The sequence below is a fragment of the Geotrypetes seraphini genome, chromosome 15 (assembly GCF_902459505.1).
Source record: "Geotrypetes seraphini chromosome 15, aGeoSer1.1, whole genome shotgun sequence".
NCBI lineage: Eukaryota > Metazoa > Chordata > Amphibia > Gymnophiona > Dermophiidae > Geotrypetes > Geotrypetes seraphini.
In genome coordinates this window covers 60,580,906-60,601,954 of record NC_047098.1, presented here as the reverse complement: position 1 = coordinate 60,601,954, position 21,049 = coordinate 60,580,906, and the positions used below count along the sequence as shown (strand labels likewise).

At 42.7% G+C, this 21,049-nt stretch overlaps 1 protein-coding gene across 1 annotated transcript in view; it reads right to left on the bottom strand.

Annotated features, from left to right (window-relative positions):
* Positions 1-5,479, bottom strand: part of VKORC1L1 (vitamin K epoxide reductase complex subunit 1 like 1) — a 43,185-nt gene extending 37,706 nt beyond the window's left edge. The window contains exon 1 of the mRNA XM_033922106.1: positions 5,164-5,479. Coding sequence (XP_033777997.1) covers positions 5,164-5,354 — 191 coding nt within the window. The 5' untranslated portion in view covers positions 5,355-5,479. The remainder of the gene's footprint in view (positions 1-5,163) is intronic.
* Between the last annotated feature and the right edge of the window lie 15,570 nt (positions 5,480-21,049).

Here is a 21,049-nt window from a genome sequence, read left to right as displayed (position 1 = left end):
GAGGGTAGTTGGGAAGAGAAAGGGAGAGCTGGTGGACCCTGGGGTGGGGGGGCAGAAAAAGAGAGAGGGAGCGAGAGCATGCACACATTGCAACAAAGAGGAAGCACATTGGGCCATGGGAGGAGCCCAAATATGGGACACCGAAGGGGGTGGAGGGAGTGCATTTTTGAACATAGAAGGCATGAACTTGGGAGAGAGGATGGAGGAAGGGAGGGAAAGATGCTGAGGTGGGGGAGGGAAGGGAACAGAAAGGGAGAATTGGGCATGTTAGTGAGAGGGAAAGAGAGATGGTGTACACGGGGAATGGAAGAAAGTGGAGAATTTTTGGTCATAGGGAGAGAGGTACATATGATAGGGAAGAGAAAGATGAGAGGGAGAAATGTTGTGGTGGAAAGGGAACAGTGGGACAGATTGAAAGGGATGCAAGAGGGAGAAATGTTGGACATAGTGATGAAGGGAATGGAGGGAAAGATGTGCTGGAGAGGGGTGATAGAAGGAGAAATGTTGGGCATGGGGCTGGTGGACAGGGGCGAAAGATGCTGCACATGGTCCAGGGGATGAGAGAGGGATAAATGCTGGACTATGGTAGGAGGAACCAATGGACAGCAACAGAAGAATTTGTAGAAGACAGAAAAGCGGAAAAAAGAAACTGGGACCAACTTGATGAAAAAATAAGTCTCCAGACAACAAAGGTAAAAGATAGAATATATTAGCTTTGGGAAATGTATATAGCAGATGTCTTTGTATTGTGTTCAAAAGAAAAGGAAAAGCATTTCTGGTTTTATTTCTACAGTGTTAAAGTACTTGCTGACCCTTGCTGTGTCTGGTGGGGGACCCTCAAGCATCGCCAGCAGAGGACCTCCTCTAGAGACGACCAGAGCTCCCCTCCACCAAGCGCAGCAGTTGCTGGCAGCATCCATGAGCCACTGAGGTGCAAGCATCTATGACTCGGACGCTACTGCTGCCTGCCAAGCTTAGCAAAAGGGACCCCAGGCCAACTGCAAAGGAAGTCCTCAGCTGACAGCTTGAGGGTCCTCATCAGCTGAGTATTTACATTAGAGGTTCTGGTAGAAACCCATTTACAAAGTATGTATTCTTCTCAATTAATATTTCCAAATTAAAGTGTCTTTGCTTATTTGTAAATGGGTCTCTACCAGAGCCTCTAATTCAGTAGCATAATTAAATGAAATAACTACTTCTGAAATTTATAGGGACAGGCGGGGAAGGATTTGATTCCAGTGGATTTCTGTCCCTGCGCAACTCTCTACCTCATAACCATGTAGTGTGTGCTCATGCATGCAGTGCAAAGTAACTCTTGTGCCAAGTCCTTTTCTGCATTCTGGTCCATTAATGTGTCCGTACAACTCAAGGCAGCTTTCTGCATTGGCCGTTACCACTACTTATCCTACTAAGCAAGGCTGTGTTAAACAATAACAAAGACAAAGCATTGCTAGAACTGCTCTGAAGAGAGCAAAAAAAGCAATTGACAAGAGATCATTTAATTCCCAAAGTCATCTACTTGGAAAGAAAGCAAAAGTTGCTAATTAATACCAGAGGTGCCTAACATATTTATTCCAGATGAACACTTCCGCAGCCACCGCACGCGAGATACAAGAAGAACATGCAGAACTTGTGCTCATTGCAGCCAAATCCAATTCAAATGATTTATAAATAGACTAAACCCACCATGATGTGTTCCTGTTAAGACTGTTTTGACACTTGATGCTTTTTCAACCAAATCCTAAAGTCCCAGTATTCTCAGTAGAATATTCTTCCAGGATTTGTGACTTTGCTTTCTAGGCATTTTTAGCTTATGACTGCAAATGATGGCTGTAATTCTCCCAAGGCCACATAAAACCCCCCTCAACATGCTATTTTGTAGTCTGTTAAACTCCTCTTTCCCTCTTAGTTTCTCTCATATCCTTTCTTTTGCTTTGCTAGAAATACCCTCATGAAACTAGGAAGATCGTGTTGCTTAATATATCGGTAAAAACAGCCAAGCCTACTGTCTTCATAACCATACAAATCCCTTTCTACCAATGGTTCTCAGCCCAGTGCTCAGGATACATCCTAGCCAGACAGCTTTTCAGGTTAACCACAATGAATAAGCATGGGAAAGATCTGATTATAATGGAGATAATATACCAGAGAGATTTTGATGTAATAATTGTGGATTTCTGAAAACCTTACAGGCAAGGAGGGGGGGGGGGGGGAAACGGAGAGACATTTCCTAAACTGTTTAGACTCCTGCTTTATACAGAAGAGCAACATAATTGTCCCTTAAATATACTGACAGCCTTAAGACAGATAAGGCCCCATTAAGACATGTCAATGATCTTTTGAATTGACTAGGTCTCAGTTCTGCAATTTCCTGAAACACAAAAAGAGAGAAAACCCAAAGCACTTTAGAAACATAACAGAAGGCAAATTTCACCTCATTTCCCTTCTCTTTATTGACATTAAAAAGGTCACCCCAAACCTTTGTTGTAATATATTGTCATCACAGAAAATCGTACCCTTGTCTCTCAGTCTTGTACTGAAATCAGGGTGCACCCACAAGATAATAGAACCAAACCCGTCTCCCATGGGTTTGACAGCTAACAATCAAGGGTCTAAAAAGTCTTTTCCAAAGGCATCCCTAAGAGATAATGCTCAATTGCCTTTGCTGCGAGGCAAATGCTCCGACGCCCATTCAATTCCTATGGGCATCAGAGCATTTACCGTGCTGACCAGCACTGCCGATTTTAGTAAAATAGGAAAATAATTATTTTGGAGCATAGCAATAAAAAATGACTAATTTTTGAGCAATAGTATGTAATAAACTTCAATTGCACACAACGTTTCCCAACTCTCATGGAAAAGTTCCCAACTTTTAGAATTTATTGTTAGAAGTTCCAAGTCTAGTATACCAAAACATGTAACAAAAAATTTTAATTTTATCACTATTTCACTCATAACAACAGATTGATATACAATCAGAACCTTCAGTATTTACCTTCAGCAATTAAAAGAAGGTAATGCAGTGGACGTGGAAGAAAATGAACAGATGTTGGTTCCATGAAGTAACTCGTGCATTACAGAGAAATTCCTGAAGCTGAAGAAACAAAAGACATGTAGCATTTTGTGGCTATGCAATTTAAGAAAGGTGGGTACTCAGAACAACTTATAAAATGGATATATTGTTATGCCAACCTAGTTAGGGTAAGAAAGGAGTTTTGGATTTAGCTCACACCTTTTCAGTTGCAGTTCAGGGTCAATTATTATTCAGGTACTGTAGGTATTTTCATATCCCAAGAAGTCTTACAGGCTAAATTTGGTTGTAGTAGACACCAAAACAAAATTGAATCAATAATTAACTTTTTTTTTTTTTTTACTTGGAACTATAACACTGGTTTAGACTAACCTGGTATGGTGCTATCTTTTGCTTTATGTTAGGGCTTAATGTCTTGATATTTCTTACGCAGCCACTGAGCTAACATGAATTGTTACAACTGATTATATTGTATGTACTTATGCAATAACGTATATTCCCTCCAGCTGAATTGTAATTCCTAGTGATAGTCATCTTTTTGTTAACAGCAGTGAACGTCAAGGTATCTAGTAGAGTATAAGAGAGATAATAAAAGAAAACTGGACCATTTGAATTTGGAAGCTAATGGTGGAAGAAAGCTCTAAAATAAAATTAGTAAAGACCTGCAAAAGCATTATAATACTTGTCCAGGTTGTTTAATTTAGAACATGCAAAAATTACATCTTCACATTTATATTTGGAACAGCTGTCAGTGTGCAGATTGTATCCAGAACATAAAATCTAGCACACCAAAGTTTAAAGAGACAAGTATATTCTGACCTTTCATTGAAGTACCATGTCTTTTTTTGTTGCAGATGATCTTTTTTTGTTGCAGAGAAGTGGAATTAATCATTTTCATTTCTCCTTAAGGGTTGCACTATCATTTCCATTTTTCTCATGTATGTCCATGTTATCAATTTTATTCAAAAAGGTTTTATCATGGGGTCTATGCAACCTCGATCAACAAAAAACTCCATAGTTCCTAACTTTCATTTTTTCTGATGAAGGAAAAATTAGTGTAGCGAAAATGTGACTCGCATATAGCAAAAGTCAGGAGATCCAGAAAACAAGAACCAATGCTTTTAAATCAATATAGAGAAAATGAAAGAGTGGTGGTTCTCATGGACCAAACTGATCTCCTTCCCAATGCAATATTACTTGATCTCTGGTCTTATTCTTGTCTTCTTTATAGTTTAACTAGTGTCCCTGCTAGTGAGATTTTTCATGCTTTTTTGTCTTCCAAATTAAAGATAAGTGACTTTATAGGGAAATGGCTATTCTGATAATCAAGAATGAAAACTGGCAAAAATACTCTAGGAAAATATTTTAATTCTTACAATGTTATGAAGCCAAATACATATATATAAAAATACAATCACACTGGGCCAACGATCCTTGGGAGAACTGGAAATTTCATCTATTAAAAAATACTCCACAACTAAACATCATACTTTTCATACACCAGAGGCAATGTGCATTAACATATGACAGATGCAACATAAAATATGTCTATCTAGCAGGGTAAAAGCTGTTTTAATAATGATATTCAATGGGTCAATTTTAAGGCACATACTGAAGGAATTTTCTTGCTCATATTCAACCGCAAACACTACTCCCAAATCTGTACAGCCTACAAATATTTAAAGTGTTCTCCACACACACTCGTGAGTCATTCATGCTGGAATTCAACTCCAGAACAAGAAGAAGAAGGAACCAAAAAACCCACGAATGAGAAATTGACACATGTTGCCAAATGCTTCTAAGGGCAAAAGTCCTGTGATGTGTCCGAGGGTGAGGGCGGGGGTCGTAGTAACAGAATGAGTCACAGCAGAGGTAGCTCACTGGCAGCTCAAATAAAGAAACGAAAGCCCGGGGGGGGAACGAATTCTCTGTGGCACACAAAATATAACCCCTCCCCATTTATGAGGTTTGGAAAGCAGCAATCTCTTCACATTAGTCCCTAGGATGGGTCATTTGGAGCTATCAAAACCTGCACAGCCAACACGCTACAAGCACCCCTAATGAGCATGGAGCCGCACCCCCCCCCCCCCCCATTCAGCGCCCCTCAGCCGCTCCCCTGCATTCCCTCTCACCTAGAAGCAAACACCGCCGAGCACCTCACGCCGTCGCTCAGGTCGCAGACGGCCTGGTACTGCGGGTTCCGTTCCTTCTCGTGCTCCACGTGGTAAGCGTAGAGGGAGAGCAGGATGCCCAGGGCGCACACCAAATAGCGGGCGGCCCGCTCCCACCGCGGCACCGACACTCGCAGGACGGGCGCCGCCATCTTCCTCCCGGCCTCACAGGCACACGCAGCCACGTACCATTGGCTCGCCGGAGCGCGCGCGCAGGGCGGACGGAGACGCGCGAGCCTGACCCGGTGGGCGTGTCTGACGTCACAGGGATGGGAGTTTGTCCCTCTCCCGCCTTTCCTTATGGTATTTATTAGCGCCTCTCTTTATGTGGCGCCTGCCATCGCGTATTATTATTATTTTTTTAATGTTACTGTGGTTATACGTTCACTTTGTATTCCATTTCGCCCATTTCATGTGGAGTTCAAATGTAACCAGTCCCAAGAGGGAGACATTTTTGACTAGTAGTCTTGCTTTTTCACATACCTCTACCCAAAATGTGATAATGTCCCGAATGAAATCAGTGCTACTGCTACATATTCCATTATCTAAGCTGGCAGCTCTGTTGACTAGAGAAAATAGTTGTAGTTTTCACACTTTTTACAATAAATAAACCTGATGCAATTTCTCATGTAACACTTCTCATATAACCCCAATTTTTATGTAACTTTTCCCCTCTTGCATTCTGTAAGTCGCTGATTGTCCAGCCTTCTTTCGATGTGAACGGCCTAGAAGTCTTTCGACTATGGCGGTATAGAAAATAAAGTTATTATTATTATTAAATCGGTGTGTACTATTTTTGGCCCCACCTGTTGGCTTGCAGTAGTAATCTGTTTTAGCAATATTTTTCCTCCAGTGCTCAGTCTCTCTCTGCTGGAGAAACCAGGAACACAAGAGATGCCCTGACTCGCCTAAAGTAGATTTGTCCACCCTTTTGATCCACAGCAGCCTTTATTCCCCAAAAGTATTTTTTTTAAAAGCATCCTCAATTCTATACACATACCACGTTCCCATATCGCATATTTGCCAATATGTCCCCTCTCAGCCTAAGTATTTATATCAGTACTTCCCAAACTTTTTTCTTATATGAACACATTCATGTGGTCCCCTGGTATGCAATGCTTGAAGGTAGGCAGCAGCAAACACAGGTACACCCAAAAAATCCAGTGTTCTGCTTGGGTTTCCACAATAAGAAGAAACCCCTATATAGAGGGAGAGGACAGAACATGTGAGCATTCACTGACTCACAGGCACTATGCTGATTGTCACTACTAGGCATGGCTCACAAAACGAGTCCATTGGGGAGGGGGAGTTTTGCCCTATTTTGTAACTTTATCTACTAATAATATGACCCCATTTGGGGTCCCCCAACCTACAGTCTATATAAAATTAAAGGTTTGAAGGAGACCAGTGGTCTCAAACTCAAACCCTTTGCAGGGCCACATTTTGGATTTGTAGGTACTTGGAGGGCCTCAGATAAAATAGTTAATATCTTATTAAAGAAATGACAATTTTGCATGAGGTAAAACTCTTTATAGTTTATATATATTTCCTTTTGGCTAAGATTTAATAATAATATTGTAATTTATAGCTAAAGAGACATATGATCAAGAAACTGTTTTATTTTACTTTTGTGATTATGATAAACATACTGAGGGCCTCAAAATAGTACCTGGCAGGCTGCATGTGGCCCCTGGCCACGAGTTTGAGACTACTGAAGTAGTAAAGAAGATGCAATGTAGTTTTTCAAACAAATGGTCCTCATGTGTGAGTACACAGGACACAACACGGTCCGTGTTTCAGAAAACACTCCTTCGTCAGGGGTCCTAAGGGGGAAATTATATAATGACAATGTGAAATAAAAATGATATTTGACATAAATGTGAAAATAAAATTGGATAAAGTGATATGTGCATATTTATAAATGATATTGGCTGAACATGTGAAAATAAGTAAATAAGATAGAAACCCAAGGTAATATTGATGAGAAAATTTGGGTGAAGTGATATGTGTACTAGTATAATAAATAATGACTAACGTCTGGAAATAAGTGAATAATATGGAAAGGAAAGAAAGATGGAAAGGGAAACAACTTGGCAATGTAAAAGGAGCAACACTGAATGGCAGTGGAGAGAGAGGAGGAAACAGTGGATGGAAAAAGAAGGGGAGACGCTTGTTGGGAGGGAGAAAGAGAGGGAGGAGATGCTGGATGGAATAGGAGAGAGAGGATGAAAGAAAGAGAGGACACAGTTAATGAAAATGATAAATATGAGGAAGGGTGAGGGAATGAGATGGAGACCTTTAGTTAGATGTGGTAAAAAAGAAGGAAATTGAAAACTGGGTAGAGAGACAGAATATAAATGGAAGAAATTGAAATGAAAAGATCAATGCTAGAGATGGATGTAATGGAGGAAGTGAAGAAGACAGAAGAAGAGAGAACAATTAGAAATGGACAGGAAACCCTGACAAGAAAGAGTTAAGAGAAGACAGAGGAAGGCAGAAATCGGAGACTGGATTCAACACGATTAAAAAAATTAAATGACCATACCACAAAGGTAGAAAAATTAATTGCATTTTTTAGTTTAGAATAAAGTAGTGTTGTAGCTGTGTTATTCCATTCTAAAGGTTAATAGATAAAAATGCAACATATGTAGATGAAAATTAAATTAAACCCTTAAGAAGTCAGACATTGCACCCAATGCAACCCCACAGAAACAGTGACTTGTGTCCTCTTGTTTGATGGAAAATATAAAAATAGCAGGTGTAAATTTACAAAACTGACATATTATTGTGTATATTATAAATTAAATATAAATTTTTTAAAAATGGAAAATAAAATGCTAGCTTTCAAATGGAGTATGGTACTACATTTTTCAGAGATACAATGGAAGCATCCTTTCCTTCTGTGTTCAAAAATTACCCTATTGTACCTTTACTGTTGACGTAGGTATTGCCTCCCCCCACCATAAAGAATTAAACTAAAATTGTATTATGTGTTGTAATGGGGGGAATAAATACTCCAAAAATTTGTGAGACACACTACAACCTTTGAAACTTGGCTAAAGTACAAGATACCATTACCTGTTGTGGGTAATGGTATCTTGTACTTTAGCCAAGTTTCAAAGATTGTAGTAATAGGGGGAATGACAAGGAAGAGAGACAATTGGGTGGAGGGCTTCTTAATTACTGCCTTGGGCCCAATGTCTAAAACCAGCCCTTCAAAACAAGGTAATTAATCAACAAAATGTACAGATAAACTATAACAAGTCAGAAGGACTTTGCCCTGGGTGAGTTTATTTCTCATATGGAAGTGACGGAAACAGATGTGGGAAAAGGGAGGTGCCGGTGGATAACAAACAGCGGATTCCTTACCATGGCATAGCTGCTAACTTACCCAGCTCCAGTAGAGACATTTTAGGGCAGCCCTGGATTTCTGACAACTCTATCATGATTTGGGTAGAATCAAGGACTACCAACACCACATCAGGATGAATTGCTACAATATATTATCTGCATGCCTATTACCCTTCACAGGAAATCTCTGGAAGATTTGTCATATTGTACAATGGCACTGCGGGAGTCCCTTTTATTTTTTGGACAAGTTCTTATGCACAGTCAGACTTCACAAATTTGCCTGCAGAGCCAAAAGTCTACAGTACAAGTTTCACATGAAGAAACTAGCAGTAATTCTTCCCTAGTCTTTCAGATACTTATAGATTTTCTATCATTAATGTATTTGTAATCAAGAATTTTAATAAATTTAATAGCCCATATATAAACCCCACAAATTAGAAAAAGCCATATTATCTCTGGGACAAACTGCGGTATATAAAACGCACTACCTATTTCACCCTAATATTCTCTGTTTATCTCCTGTTCATATGAATCACCAATACTCTATTTTGTTTTTGGAAAGAGAAGTCAATATACTGTAATCTTCACAATCTTTGTACTTATTATTTACAATGACTTTCAGCCTCACTAAATAGAACAATCTGAAGTTTATTTTCAGTTTACTTAATCATGTTCCCATTGCCAGAAGTGTCTTCCTGTTCTTTGCTCTGGCTTTGTTTGGATCTATGACAATCACATCTTTCTTTCCCTCCCACAGTACAAGTGTCTGCACCTTAACTTTTTTTTTGAGGATTTATAATGTTGAAGGCATTGAAAAACAATTCACAATTGATCGTGAGTATTTTTTGTTGCTAATGTTGTGGGAAGGGGAATATCAGAGGAAGGAACGTCACTGTGATCCTGGACTGTAAGGAAGAGGGCTATCGTTCTCTGGTCCCCCCCTTCCCTCTGCATTGTGAAGCAGTTGCTGCAGTCTGTGAAAGGCAAAGTAGGGTCAGAAAGACATCTTTGTGGTTGGACTAGGGTTACCATATTTGTAAAAGTAAAAAAGAGGACATGTGACCCTGTTCTGTCCCAGCCCCGCCCACACACAATCCTTGTCTCCTCTCCTTCCGAGCTTGGGGATGAATCTAGAGCAGTGTCTTGCAAACTATTTCCAGCCGTGGCACACTAAACAGGTGGCTATGGCTCGAGGGCACCCGGAAGTGCGCAGATGTCAACGCAATGACATCCCGCGCACGCGTGACATCATCACATTGACATCTGCGCATGCGCAAAGACCCTACAGATGGGGGCCTTCAGCCAGCAGTGCCGGCGACTCTCCTCCTCGCTGGTGTCTCAGGGCACACTTCAAATCTCACCGCGGCACACAGTGTGTGATTCGCTGATCTAGAGGGTCTCCGAGCATATGTGGATGCAACGCAATGACATCACACACGTCTGGATGCATTGCATCGCATCCATGCATACTCGGAGGCCCTCCCGATGCAGTCCTGAGCTCTGGCAGAAGCAGGGCCTTCCAAAACTGGACCAACTGCTGGGTTTTCCAAAATCCATTCAGACACCCGGACAGTCCTCTAAAAAGAGGACATGTCTGGGTAGATCCGGTCGTCTGGTAACCCTAGCTTGAACCAACCAGTCTCTAGTCCTCCACCACTTCATCCCTCACCAAGTTTTTTGGTTGCTGGTAATACTGTGTTAGGCAAAATATTGGTGGAGCCATGGCCCCTGTGGCTCCTCCCATTGCATTTAAGGCAAAGTCTGTCTCCTTACATGACTGCCAAACTAATGCAGAATGGTGCAGGTATAGGCCTTGGCTAATCAGAAGGGAACAAATTCCAATACATGACAGAGTTATGGGCTAATGTTGAAATATGAAGATAAAGAAGCAGATTGAGTGAGACATTGCCATGAGATAAGTAATGGAGTTCAAAGTATGCTTCTCATATTATGAGCTCCAAGAAAGGACTAGTGAGACAAATCCTGAATGAAGTGGAATGGAGAATGGGAATCAATTGTTTCCTCTTTCAAAAAGTACAAAAACTAGGGGACACTCCATGAAGTTACATAGTAATACATTAAAACAAATGAGAGAAAATATTTTTTTCACTCAGTGAATAGTTAAGTTCTAGAATTCCTTGCCAGAGTAAGAGGTAAAAGCAGTTAATTTTTAGGGGTGCCCAGAGGTGGATTTTGGGGACCATGCATGTCCTTTCTGCTCCCCAACATGCAGGTCCAATGTCTCTCTCTGCTCCCACCACTCCGTGCAGGTCCAGCATCGATCTCTGCTACTGCTTACTCATGTCCCCCCCCCCCTGCATATCCAAAGTCTCTCTGCTCCCCCTACAGTGGTCCTCCAGTCATGGTATGTGACTGGCAGAGTCAGTGAAACAGATTGCCTGCAGCCAGTCCTGCTGGGGCCTCTTCTCATCTCCCCACAGGAATTTACATCACAGGAAGTAGGATGCAACAGAGGAAAAGTTCCAGCAGGACCAGCCATAGACAGTCTGTTTCACTGCCAGTCACACACTGGACTGGAGGACCAACAGCTGGGGTAGGGAAGGAAGCGAGCAGCTGCAGAGATCGATACCTGACATGCATGGTGGGATAAGAAGAAGAGCTGCTATATTTGAGGGGACCTGACTCCAAAGTAGGGGAAGAGCTCAGATCCCTAAGCGCCCCCCCCCCCCCGGTGGCTATTCTACTGGTTAATGCAGCTGAGTTAAAAATAATTGGACAAATTCCTGAAAAAGAAGATGAGGGAAGAAAAAAAAATGTTACGGCAAATCTGGAAAAGAATTTAGGAGAAGACTGACATAAAGAAAGTGGGAAAGAGACTGGAACCAACCCAGTTAGAAAAATAAAATGCCCAGACAACCAATGTAGAAAAGAAGTAATTTTTAAATAGTTTTTCATAGGACTGGATTGTGTCTGCTTTGAGAAATATACAGGAGAACAAGCATTTGCGTTTATCTTTTACCAATATTTGCACTGCTTACCGTCTGACTTTCTAGGGTGGTCTTTGTTATAGTTTTTGTCTGCATTTTTTTGTGGGTGTATGTGTGGTTTCTTTGTCACCTAGGATAAGGTGGACTAGTGATCTCCATGTCCTGCAGAGTCATCACACAAACAAAAGCCTGTCTGCTTTAAAGTGTCTGGCAGTGGAAGGTGTTCACACAGATAAACTATTGAATGATGCTATTAATTTTACTGGGTAGCTGAAAAAAAGCTTGAAAAGTGTAGGGTTTCTTTATTGCATAGAAGGCCCTGGTATCTTATATTGCTAATTTAAAAGTGGAGGATTTTTGTGTAGAAATGCCATTTTGGCTTGCCACCCCAAATATTTCTGTCTAGAGACACCACTGGGGAAAGAAAGAGGGAGCCCTATGGATGTATTGGAAAAGAAGATGACACTTTCATCTACCCTAGTGAATGAGTAGCCTAATAGTTACTACAGAAGGCTACGAACCAAAGGAACTGGGCTCAGTACCCACTGTGACTCTTATTGACCTTGGGCAAGTACAAACATTTAGTTTAACACAAGGTATCATCTTATCTTTATTATTATTTCTATTCATAACCTTGAAAGTGAACTAAGGACTACCGCACCATTTTCTGCAATAATGACAACAAAATAAATGAGATACATTTGCATATATTGGGAAAGCCTTTGTATACAACTTTATCTTGTGCATATTCTTTGCTGTCATCCTGAAAACTCCACTGGCTAGAAATGCGTCTAGGCTAGGGCACCCTATGGAGTCCAGGAGAGAGAAAGAACTGCCTTAGGACTAGGTGACCGCGTGATTCTTAAGTTTCCAAGTTTATTAGGTTTTTATACACCGCCTATCAAGGTTATCTAAGCAGTTTTACAATCAGGTACTCAAGCATGCCTGGAATGCGCTTCCGAGAGAGGTGGTGGAGAGGAAAACGGTGACTGAGTTCAAAGAAGCATGGGATAGAAACATAGACGATGACGGCAGATAAGGGCCATACCCCATCAGGTCTGCCCACTCTACTGACCCACCCCCAAGTCTACTATCCTAGGGATCCCACTCCTGGTGACAGGTTCCCTTGGCTTAACCCTCTAAGGGATGAACACAGAGGATCTAGAATCAGAAAACAATATTAAATATTGAACTAAGGCCAGTACTGGGCAGACTTGCACGGTCTGAGTCTGTATATGGCCGTTTGGGGGAGGATGGGCTGGAGAGGGCTTCAATGGCTGGGAGGGTGGAGATGGGCTGGAGTAGGTTTTGACAGAGATTTCAGCAGTTGGAACCCAAGCACAGTACCGGGTAGAGCTTTGGATCCTTGCCCAGAAATAGCTAAGAAGAAAAAAAATTTAAATTGAATCAGGTTGGGCAGACTGGATGGACCATTCGGGTCTTTATCTGCCGTCATCTACTATGTTACTATGTGTCCCGGTGGGCTCACAATCAATCTAACGTACCTGGGGCTACGGAGGATTAAGTGACTTGCCCAGGGTCATAGGGAGCGGTGCGGGGTTTGCCCAGCGGTTAGGCTGGATCTGCCAAAGACTTCTACAGAGAAATAGTTCTCATGCATGTTAATTGTGCAAATAGTGAAAACGGAGAGTTGCAGCCTTTGAGCCCCTGCTCCTAAGTAGCAGATCTTCTCGTCCATATGTTACAGCGTTTCCTAGTGGTTGGTGTCCTCCGGTGACGTCACAAAGCCACAGTGACCACGCCCGGGGGGGGGGGCGGGGCACGTGCTGCGGGGAGATGTTTTTGTTTACAAGCGGCGCCGGAGGAGGCGGAGTTTGGAGGCCCGGAGGTGGGAGGGGCCAGGGGCGGGAACCCCAGCGATCGGGCAGAGCGAAGAAGTGGAGTTCGGGGGGAAACATGTCGCACGAAGTGGAGACTCTGGTGGATTTCGAGGCCGAGCACTACGACGAATACGAGTACTACAACCTGAAGGACTACGGCTGCGGCGCTGGGGGCAAAGGCCGCACCAAGAGGGAGATCGAGCTGCATACGAACCGCCACGTGCCGGCCGGACACGAGCGCAAGATCGAAGAGAAGCTGCACAACAGCGAGCTGAAGCGCCGGAGGTCCCGCAGCTCGTCGTCCTAGGGCTCACGGTGAGCTAGAGGAACCGGCTCTGAGAGATCGCTTCCCCGGCAGCTTGCAATCTCTGAAAGGGGTGGCAGGGTGTTCGCATCCCGGGGCTGCCCCGCTCAGAGTGGAAACTTTTTTTTTCGTGCATCGACCGGACAGGGCGAACGGGATCTGGCAGGAATCGGGTTTACACGAGGCCAGCCTTGGCATTTTAAATATACTTTCTGTCTGAGGAGGCGGGGGGGGGGTGTAAAGCTGGGAAGAGTCATCCAGGCAGCAGCTGGCAGACGCCTTCCTTAGCGCTCAGCTGACGTTGCAGAAACGGAGTAATTAACCGTGGCAAATTAAACGCCAGAAAAGGCCTTACCATTAGGAAAACCCGCTATGCAAACAGAAAAAAACCTTAAAAAAAAAAAAAATCATGTATGTAAATTATAGATGGATAGAAAACGTGCACCCGTTTTGCAGGATCTGCGTGTAAGGCATTCGGGGAGGGGGGGAACAGTGTCATTGAAGCTGGGAACTGCACTGTATATACCATATATTTTATCAAGTTTAGCACGTACAGTTTATACCTTATTTGGAGCAAGTGTACGTGAAGATATGTGCTGTATGGGAGCCAGTTCAAGGTGTCTATGTTGCTTTATAAAATAGGTTTACAATAGGCACCTTTTTTATATAGGAGCTGTTATAAAATTACCCCCTATATATATACCTGAGCAGGAAATACAGCTACAGTGGTCCTAACATTCTAAGTAACAGTAGAAGCAGGGGTACATTTAATCCTCTGGCTGTCCTCTCTCCAGCAAAATTGTAAATTTGCAGCAATATATTAAGCGGTTGGCCTAAAATGACAGGGCGTATGTAGGGTCACCACTTTGTTGGGGCAACTGCTCCAAGGGTATTGCCTATTCTGCCTTTTGGTAAGCCTGCCCCAGCACACTGGAGCCTAGGGCAAAAGCTTAAGAGTAGGCCCAGCCAGAGTCAGGCAACCTGCAACTGTGTCTCAGTCCAGGGCTGGCTTAACCACTGGACCATATGAAACACTAGCTCAGGGTGCCACTGATTTAAAGCAGTGTCTCGCAAAAACTGTGTGCCACGAAGAGATTCCAGGTGTGCCGCGAGAGACTCCAGAATTTATTTTTAAAATTCCCTTCTTAAGAGATAATTCATAAAATAAATATACACTAGAATAGATGACATGTACTTTGTGTACATAGGAGTCTGTCACTGCCAGCACTGGCACCTCTCCTCTCCGCCCCTAGCATACCTCTGTAAATGTTCACCAGAAGTATCTTCCACCTGCTGCTTGCGCCAGCCTTGACATCATTTCCTGTCACAGGAGTAGGACGTGACATCAGAAGGGAGCTGAGGGCAGTGCAAGAAGCAGTGAACATTTACAGAGGTATAATTTCTGTTATACAGTAATGTGTCGGGGAAAAAAACCTTGCTTTGTTTAGTGTGCCGGAGCTAAAAAGAATTTGAGAGATACCGATGTAAAAGGTGCCGAAATCCCTAGCTTTTGACATCACCTGGTCTTATTGTTGAGTCTTTTTCTCTGCCCCAGAAGTCCAGCATCTTTCTCTTCCTCCTTCCTTTGCTCCCTCACCTCTTCCCCTCCCCCTGGCCCTGTAACCTATGTGTGAGTTACCCATAAGGCTGCTTTTGACCACATTCTGTAGCGTCCTACCCATAGGAAATTGCATCAAAGGAGGTGGAATGTGGAAGAAAAAAAGACCCAGGGCCTGGCCAAAGGCAGCCTCATGCTGCTGCTGCCGCCACGTACAGATAGAGGGAGAGAGGAGAAAGAGTGACATCAGACGTGTAAGGGCGGGGTGGTGCCACTGCTAGCTCTGGGCACCATAGTCACTTGAGCTGGACCTGCCTCAAAGACATTATTCAACTTTTCCAAGGTAGCCACTATGAGTACAAGTTTTATTGGAAAAATATATGACAACAAAGGAGAAGAGAATTCCACATCAAACAGTCATACAATCTGGCACGTTCTGCCTCTGCTTATTAAGGAAAACAGACTGCAGCTAGGTACAGGGCATAGATGGCGCCTTTTTTATTTATATAGCGATTGCCCTGTCTATAGCACTGGGGCATTTCAAAAGCCATTTGTTTTTTTTAAAATCAAAACTAGACAATTATGCTCCAAAATATTTCAGTTATATTTTTCAGAAAAATTGTGCATATCTAAGGGGCAATTTTAAAACAGGGCACCTATGTCAAAGTTGGGGAAAAAAAAAGATGCCTGTTCTTTAAAGGATACTTAACGTATACAGACATCAAAGCCCAGAATGGAATACTATTGAAAATATCACACCAAAAAGCCAATCCAGAAAACAAGGGGTTAGAATGGTTTCCCTCATATTAGAACTGCATTCAAATGTGATAAAACAAAGTAAAAAGGACCTTGGAGCCACAAGCCAATTTAAAACAAAATGCTGACTTTCACACGGTCACCCAGAATCAGGTCCAATAGCTATGAATCTTCATACATCAGTGTGCTGGAGGTTGACTGAGTTTTTGCTTTTGGCACTGAAACTGGACTGAAATCCATATTCAGCCTTGTTTCAGTCTTAACTGAAAATGCCGCTGTGTATCCCATCTGCAAATCTAGAAAAAAATAGATTCCTTATAAAGGGCTTTGTTTGCTTAGACAATGTATGTATATACATGAATATAAGTCGATCCAAGTTTAAGATGATACCCTTTTCGCTGTTCACTGATTTTCCGAAGGATTTGATTTGATCTGTGTTCATTTGTTTTATTTGTAAAATTTTATGTATGTAACATTTTTGTAAACCGTTTTGGTTTAAAAAGGTATAGAGACTTTAAAATAAATAAAAAGTCGACTCAAATATAAGATGGGGGAGGGGTGTTAATATTCAAGGGCCCTGCTAGGATCTGTACCCTGCCCCCCCCCTGCCAGGCTCTGCACTCAGCCCCCTTCCTTCTCTGCCATGCCAGGCTCTGCACCCTGTCCCACCTCTCTGCCCTGTATCCTGTCCCCCCCCCCCCCCCCCGATGTCCTGCAGGCCTCCACCGAGCATGCTGTATGACCTGGTGGTCCAGTGGTAGGTGGTCTCCTGTCCCAGCGGACTCTTGTCAATTTTTTACCTCCCTCCCTCCTCTCCCTACGTACATTTTTGAATCCCTGGTGGTCCAGTGGTGTATTGGGCAAGAGTGAGCTTCCCGCGCTTCTGCCTCGCACTGAGTCCCTCCCAGAATGGCTACCTCGAGTTTTTGCGGCCCAACGGTCTACCAGGCAGGCGCAAGCTTTTTGTGCTCCTGTCTGGCCCTGAACCGCTCCCTGAATGGCTGCCGCTAATTCTCATGAGTCCCGTGAGAGGGGGAGGGCAAAAATCTCATCTTATATTCAAGTATATATGGTATTTGGTTTTATATCCAGTCATCCCAGGAGAGCTCAGAATGTGTTACAAACTTACATTGTGGTATAACCTATCAGGGGAGGGTTGACAGAGGTTTGTAATGAAAGAAACTGTGCTATGCCTGGTAGCTCCCTCCCCCTAGCAGGAGCAGCCCCTCATGTCTCTCCATCACTACCAGTAAGCCCTGCACACCCTATCTTACACTTGCTGGAGGTTTAGCGGGGTCAGGTCTGCCGAGAGACAAAGCCGGGCCCAGGGCAAACGGTGTGGATGGTCTGGCCCCACCCTCTTCCTCACCTCCTGCCATCAGCAACTTTCACACACTGCCTGCGGCTCAGCGGGAAACCTCCCCTCTACCACATTAGGAAGTTACATGAGAGGGGTGGCAGGACGCAGCATAGAGGTTTCCCAGGCAGCATGTGAGAACCCGCTGCCGCTGACCCCTTCAGAGAATAGCTTGTTAAAAAAAGGAGGGGAGGGAGCCCAGGATGGCTTTTCTATGGCTGGCACCAAACCCCCCTTGGAGGCTGAGCCAGAGGGAATCTTTACCCCCCCTCCCTTTGATTGTACTGCTAGATTATTAGTGAGTGTAGAGTAGGCTAGGGGGGGGGGTGTCTAGTTTTAGTTTTGGCTGAAACACAGTGATAAATTTCAAACTCAGTTTAATCCAAAACTAGAAAAAGCTGTTTCAGTTGCCCTCTAAAATTTTGCCTGTACTTTTTCCTTTATTTTAATATTGTATCCTTACCATTTTTCCTTTTGTTTCAATGTTTTTAGTTTGTTTGTCCATTCCCCTGACTTTTAATTAATATTTATAATTCTGTAAGATGTAAACCGCTTTGGTAATTAAAGCGGTATATCAAGTCATAATAAACTTGAAACTATATAAGCTATAGAATTATATAGTTTTGAGTTTCCCGTATGAAGAGGTTGTCAAGGCTGGTGGTTGCTGAGGTGGGGGGGGGTGCCCGCTGGCAGACATGGCACCGAGATTCATTGTTGCTTGATCAGCAGGGGAATTTCAATTGCCCGGGCATGCCGACTGTGAGTGAACTGTGCAAAAACATGACTCCCTTTGCTTGCCTGTAGTGCTTTTGTCTGGTACTTTCCTGTGTAAACTCCTATCATATACAGTGGTGCCTCACACAACGAACTTAATTCGTTCCAGGAGCAAGTTTGTTATGCGAAAAGTTCGTTATGTGAAACGCGTTTTCCCATAACAATACATGTTAAAAAAAATAATTTGTTCTGCAGCATAAAATATGCTAAGATGACATAAAAAAAGATAAATTTGTCAAAATGGTGAAAATGGTGGTCTTGCTGAGGCCAAACTCTTTGACGAGGTCACACTGTTTTACCCCACATTCACTCCTTCTAATTATTTCCCGTTTCATTTCAACAGAAATCACCTTCCTGCTTTTTTTAGAAGCCATGATCTATAAAAAATATTGAGTTTATCTTAAAAGGACGACTGTATACAGTGAGAGAGGGCAGTTAAGCGCAGTGACTAACGACTGCCTGCAGTGCCTGCGCGGAAGGATGCAATACATCGGCAGCTCGGGCGACTTTGTTGTGTGAAACGAAGTTCGTTGTGTGAAACGAAGTTCGTTGTGTGAAACGAAGTTCGTTGTGTGAAACGAAGTTCGTTGTGTGAAGTTCGTTGTGTGAAAAGAAGTTCGTTGTGTGAAACGAAGTTCGTTGTGTGAAACGAAGTTCGTTGTGTGAAACGAAGTTCGTTGTGTGAAGTTCGTTGTGTGAAACGAAGTTCGTTGTGTGAAACGAAGTTCGTTGTGTGAAGTTCGTTGTGTGAAACGAAGTTCGTTGTGTGAATCAAGACACGAAGTTCGTTGTGTGCAGCGTTCGTTGTGCGAGGCGTTCGTTATGCGAGGCACCACTGTATTTGACTTGATTAGTTAAATAAATTGCAAACTGTGAAATAAGAATGTTGCAGTGTAAAATACAAAAAGTATAAAAATACATTATGCATCATTACAGGCTAGATTCAGTAAATGGCGTGGAAAAAGATCAACACTAAACACGATTCTATAGCGTGCACACCCTTTATAGCAGCCAATCCCAACCCATTCCTTGGAGCACACCTAGGGCAGGATTTTCAAAAACCCGCATTAAAAAGCGACTGTCTGCTACTGCAGCTGTTTTGATACCGAATCTAAAAACCCAAGACATTCTTAAAAAATCACGCACAGCAGCCATAACCCTCCCTCCACATACACACACACACTCTCCTGCTGCACTATTGGACGAATGGAAGGGAGAGAGGTGGAGAAGCAAAGTCGACTTTTTTCAATCGCGCATAAAACATGCCTCTCTCTCCAAAAAACTACTATAATTCAGGTAAATCTTGTAATTTGTTTTTAATGTAAAATTTAATGAAGACCCACAGCCAGAAACACACAAGACAAGGGTATCATACACACGCTCAAGAAGAAACGTTGACTTTTAACAAGCGCGCATGAAACATGCCTGCCTCTCCCAAAAACTCAAAAGAAGCATGATTTTACTACCCTCCACTAAAAATATGTAGATACACTTTTTTTTTCCATTAGCCACAGTCAAAACACAAATGCCGACACTGTAACAGCACCCCCGGACTAGTCGCTGCTTTTTGTCGCCAAAAGCAAACGCTGCTCTTTGAAAATGCCGCGGCAATTTTTAAGAATCCACTGGAGGGCTCATTTCAATGTTAAAGAGCACATTTGCATGCCATTGTCGGAGACTGCTAGAAACCTCGCTGAAGACAGAGATAATCCGTTTTGATAATCCACCGTTAAAATGCGTGCAGGCTAAACCACCGGAAAACAGTTTAGCCACGGTGTTAAAGTTTTGAGAATCTTGCCCCTAGTCCGTCGGGTTTTCAGGCTACCCATAATGAATATGCATGAGAGATTTACATGCATGCAAATCTAACTCATAAATATTCATTGTGGACACCCTGGAATCCTGATGGAACCAGGTGTGGTGGAGGACAGGGTTGGAAATGGCTACTTTATAGAAGCCCCCTGATCACACTCCCTTTTCAGATATGTGCCGTGGGATTTAGGCGCCATGCCTCGTAGATCAGCATGTAGCCAGATACACACACAAATCCTAATTGATACCAATGAACTGCAATAATTGGTAGGTAACACCCAAACAGAGCTAGTTAAGGGCTAGTTATCTGGGGTGCATGTCCAGATTTAAGCATACAAATTAGGATGTCTTATATAGAATCCAGGGGTATATAATAAAACTGTAAATAGCATAACATTTCTCCAATAATAATTTTGATTGCTGAGTGACGGTATTAGTTCTGTACAAACAAACACCAAAATATCACGTTCCTGGGTTTTCAGGGTTCTGTTGATTGGTTGGTTTTGCCCATTGTACAGTTCATCCATGAATTCAACTTTTACTAAATGACTCCCTTCTGCCCCTTGCTAGACAGAAGAGTACAGGTCATTCTTGAAATAATTTTGCATTTTTTTTTAATTTGAAAAAAAGCAAGCTCATAAATAATGGGACCAATGTGATCTGTTTCTTACAGGATGGATGATGATGGGGCTCCTTTTAAACATTCTACTTGATGTCCCCTGCCGGATTATCGTTCCGTTTTAGCAAATGCACCATGGGCTGCAGAAAAGTGTACAGTCAAGGTCTCTTCCAACATCCTGGTCCAGTGATTAAATTCAAGACACTAAGTTACATGTTGCCTCAGTAAGACCAAAGTGTGCCTGTACTTGGCACACATGCAGCCGTCAATTAAACAGTAATAGATTCAAAGTTTTTCATCAAATTAAAAGGATTTTTTTTTCTTTAGGTTGGTTCTCTTGCTGTAATTGCTCACTGGCTCTGAAGTCTGTTCGCTCTATGTATTTGCATAGAAATGTGAACAGTGCCTTTAATCTAAAAATGGTTACTTGTACTTGAAAATCGCAGAATAATCTAGTGTTTGCCAACCTACACGTATGACTTTTAGTTTAATGAATGCACACAATTGATCGTTACCTATCATGCCTG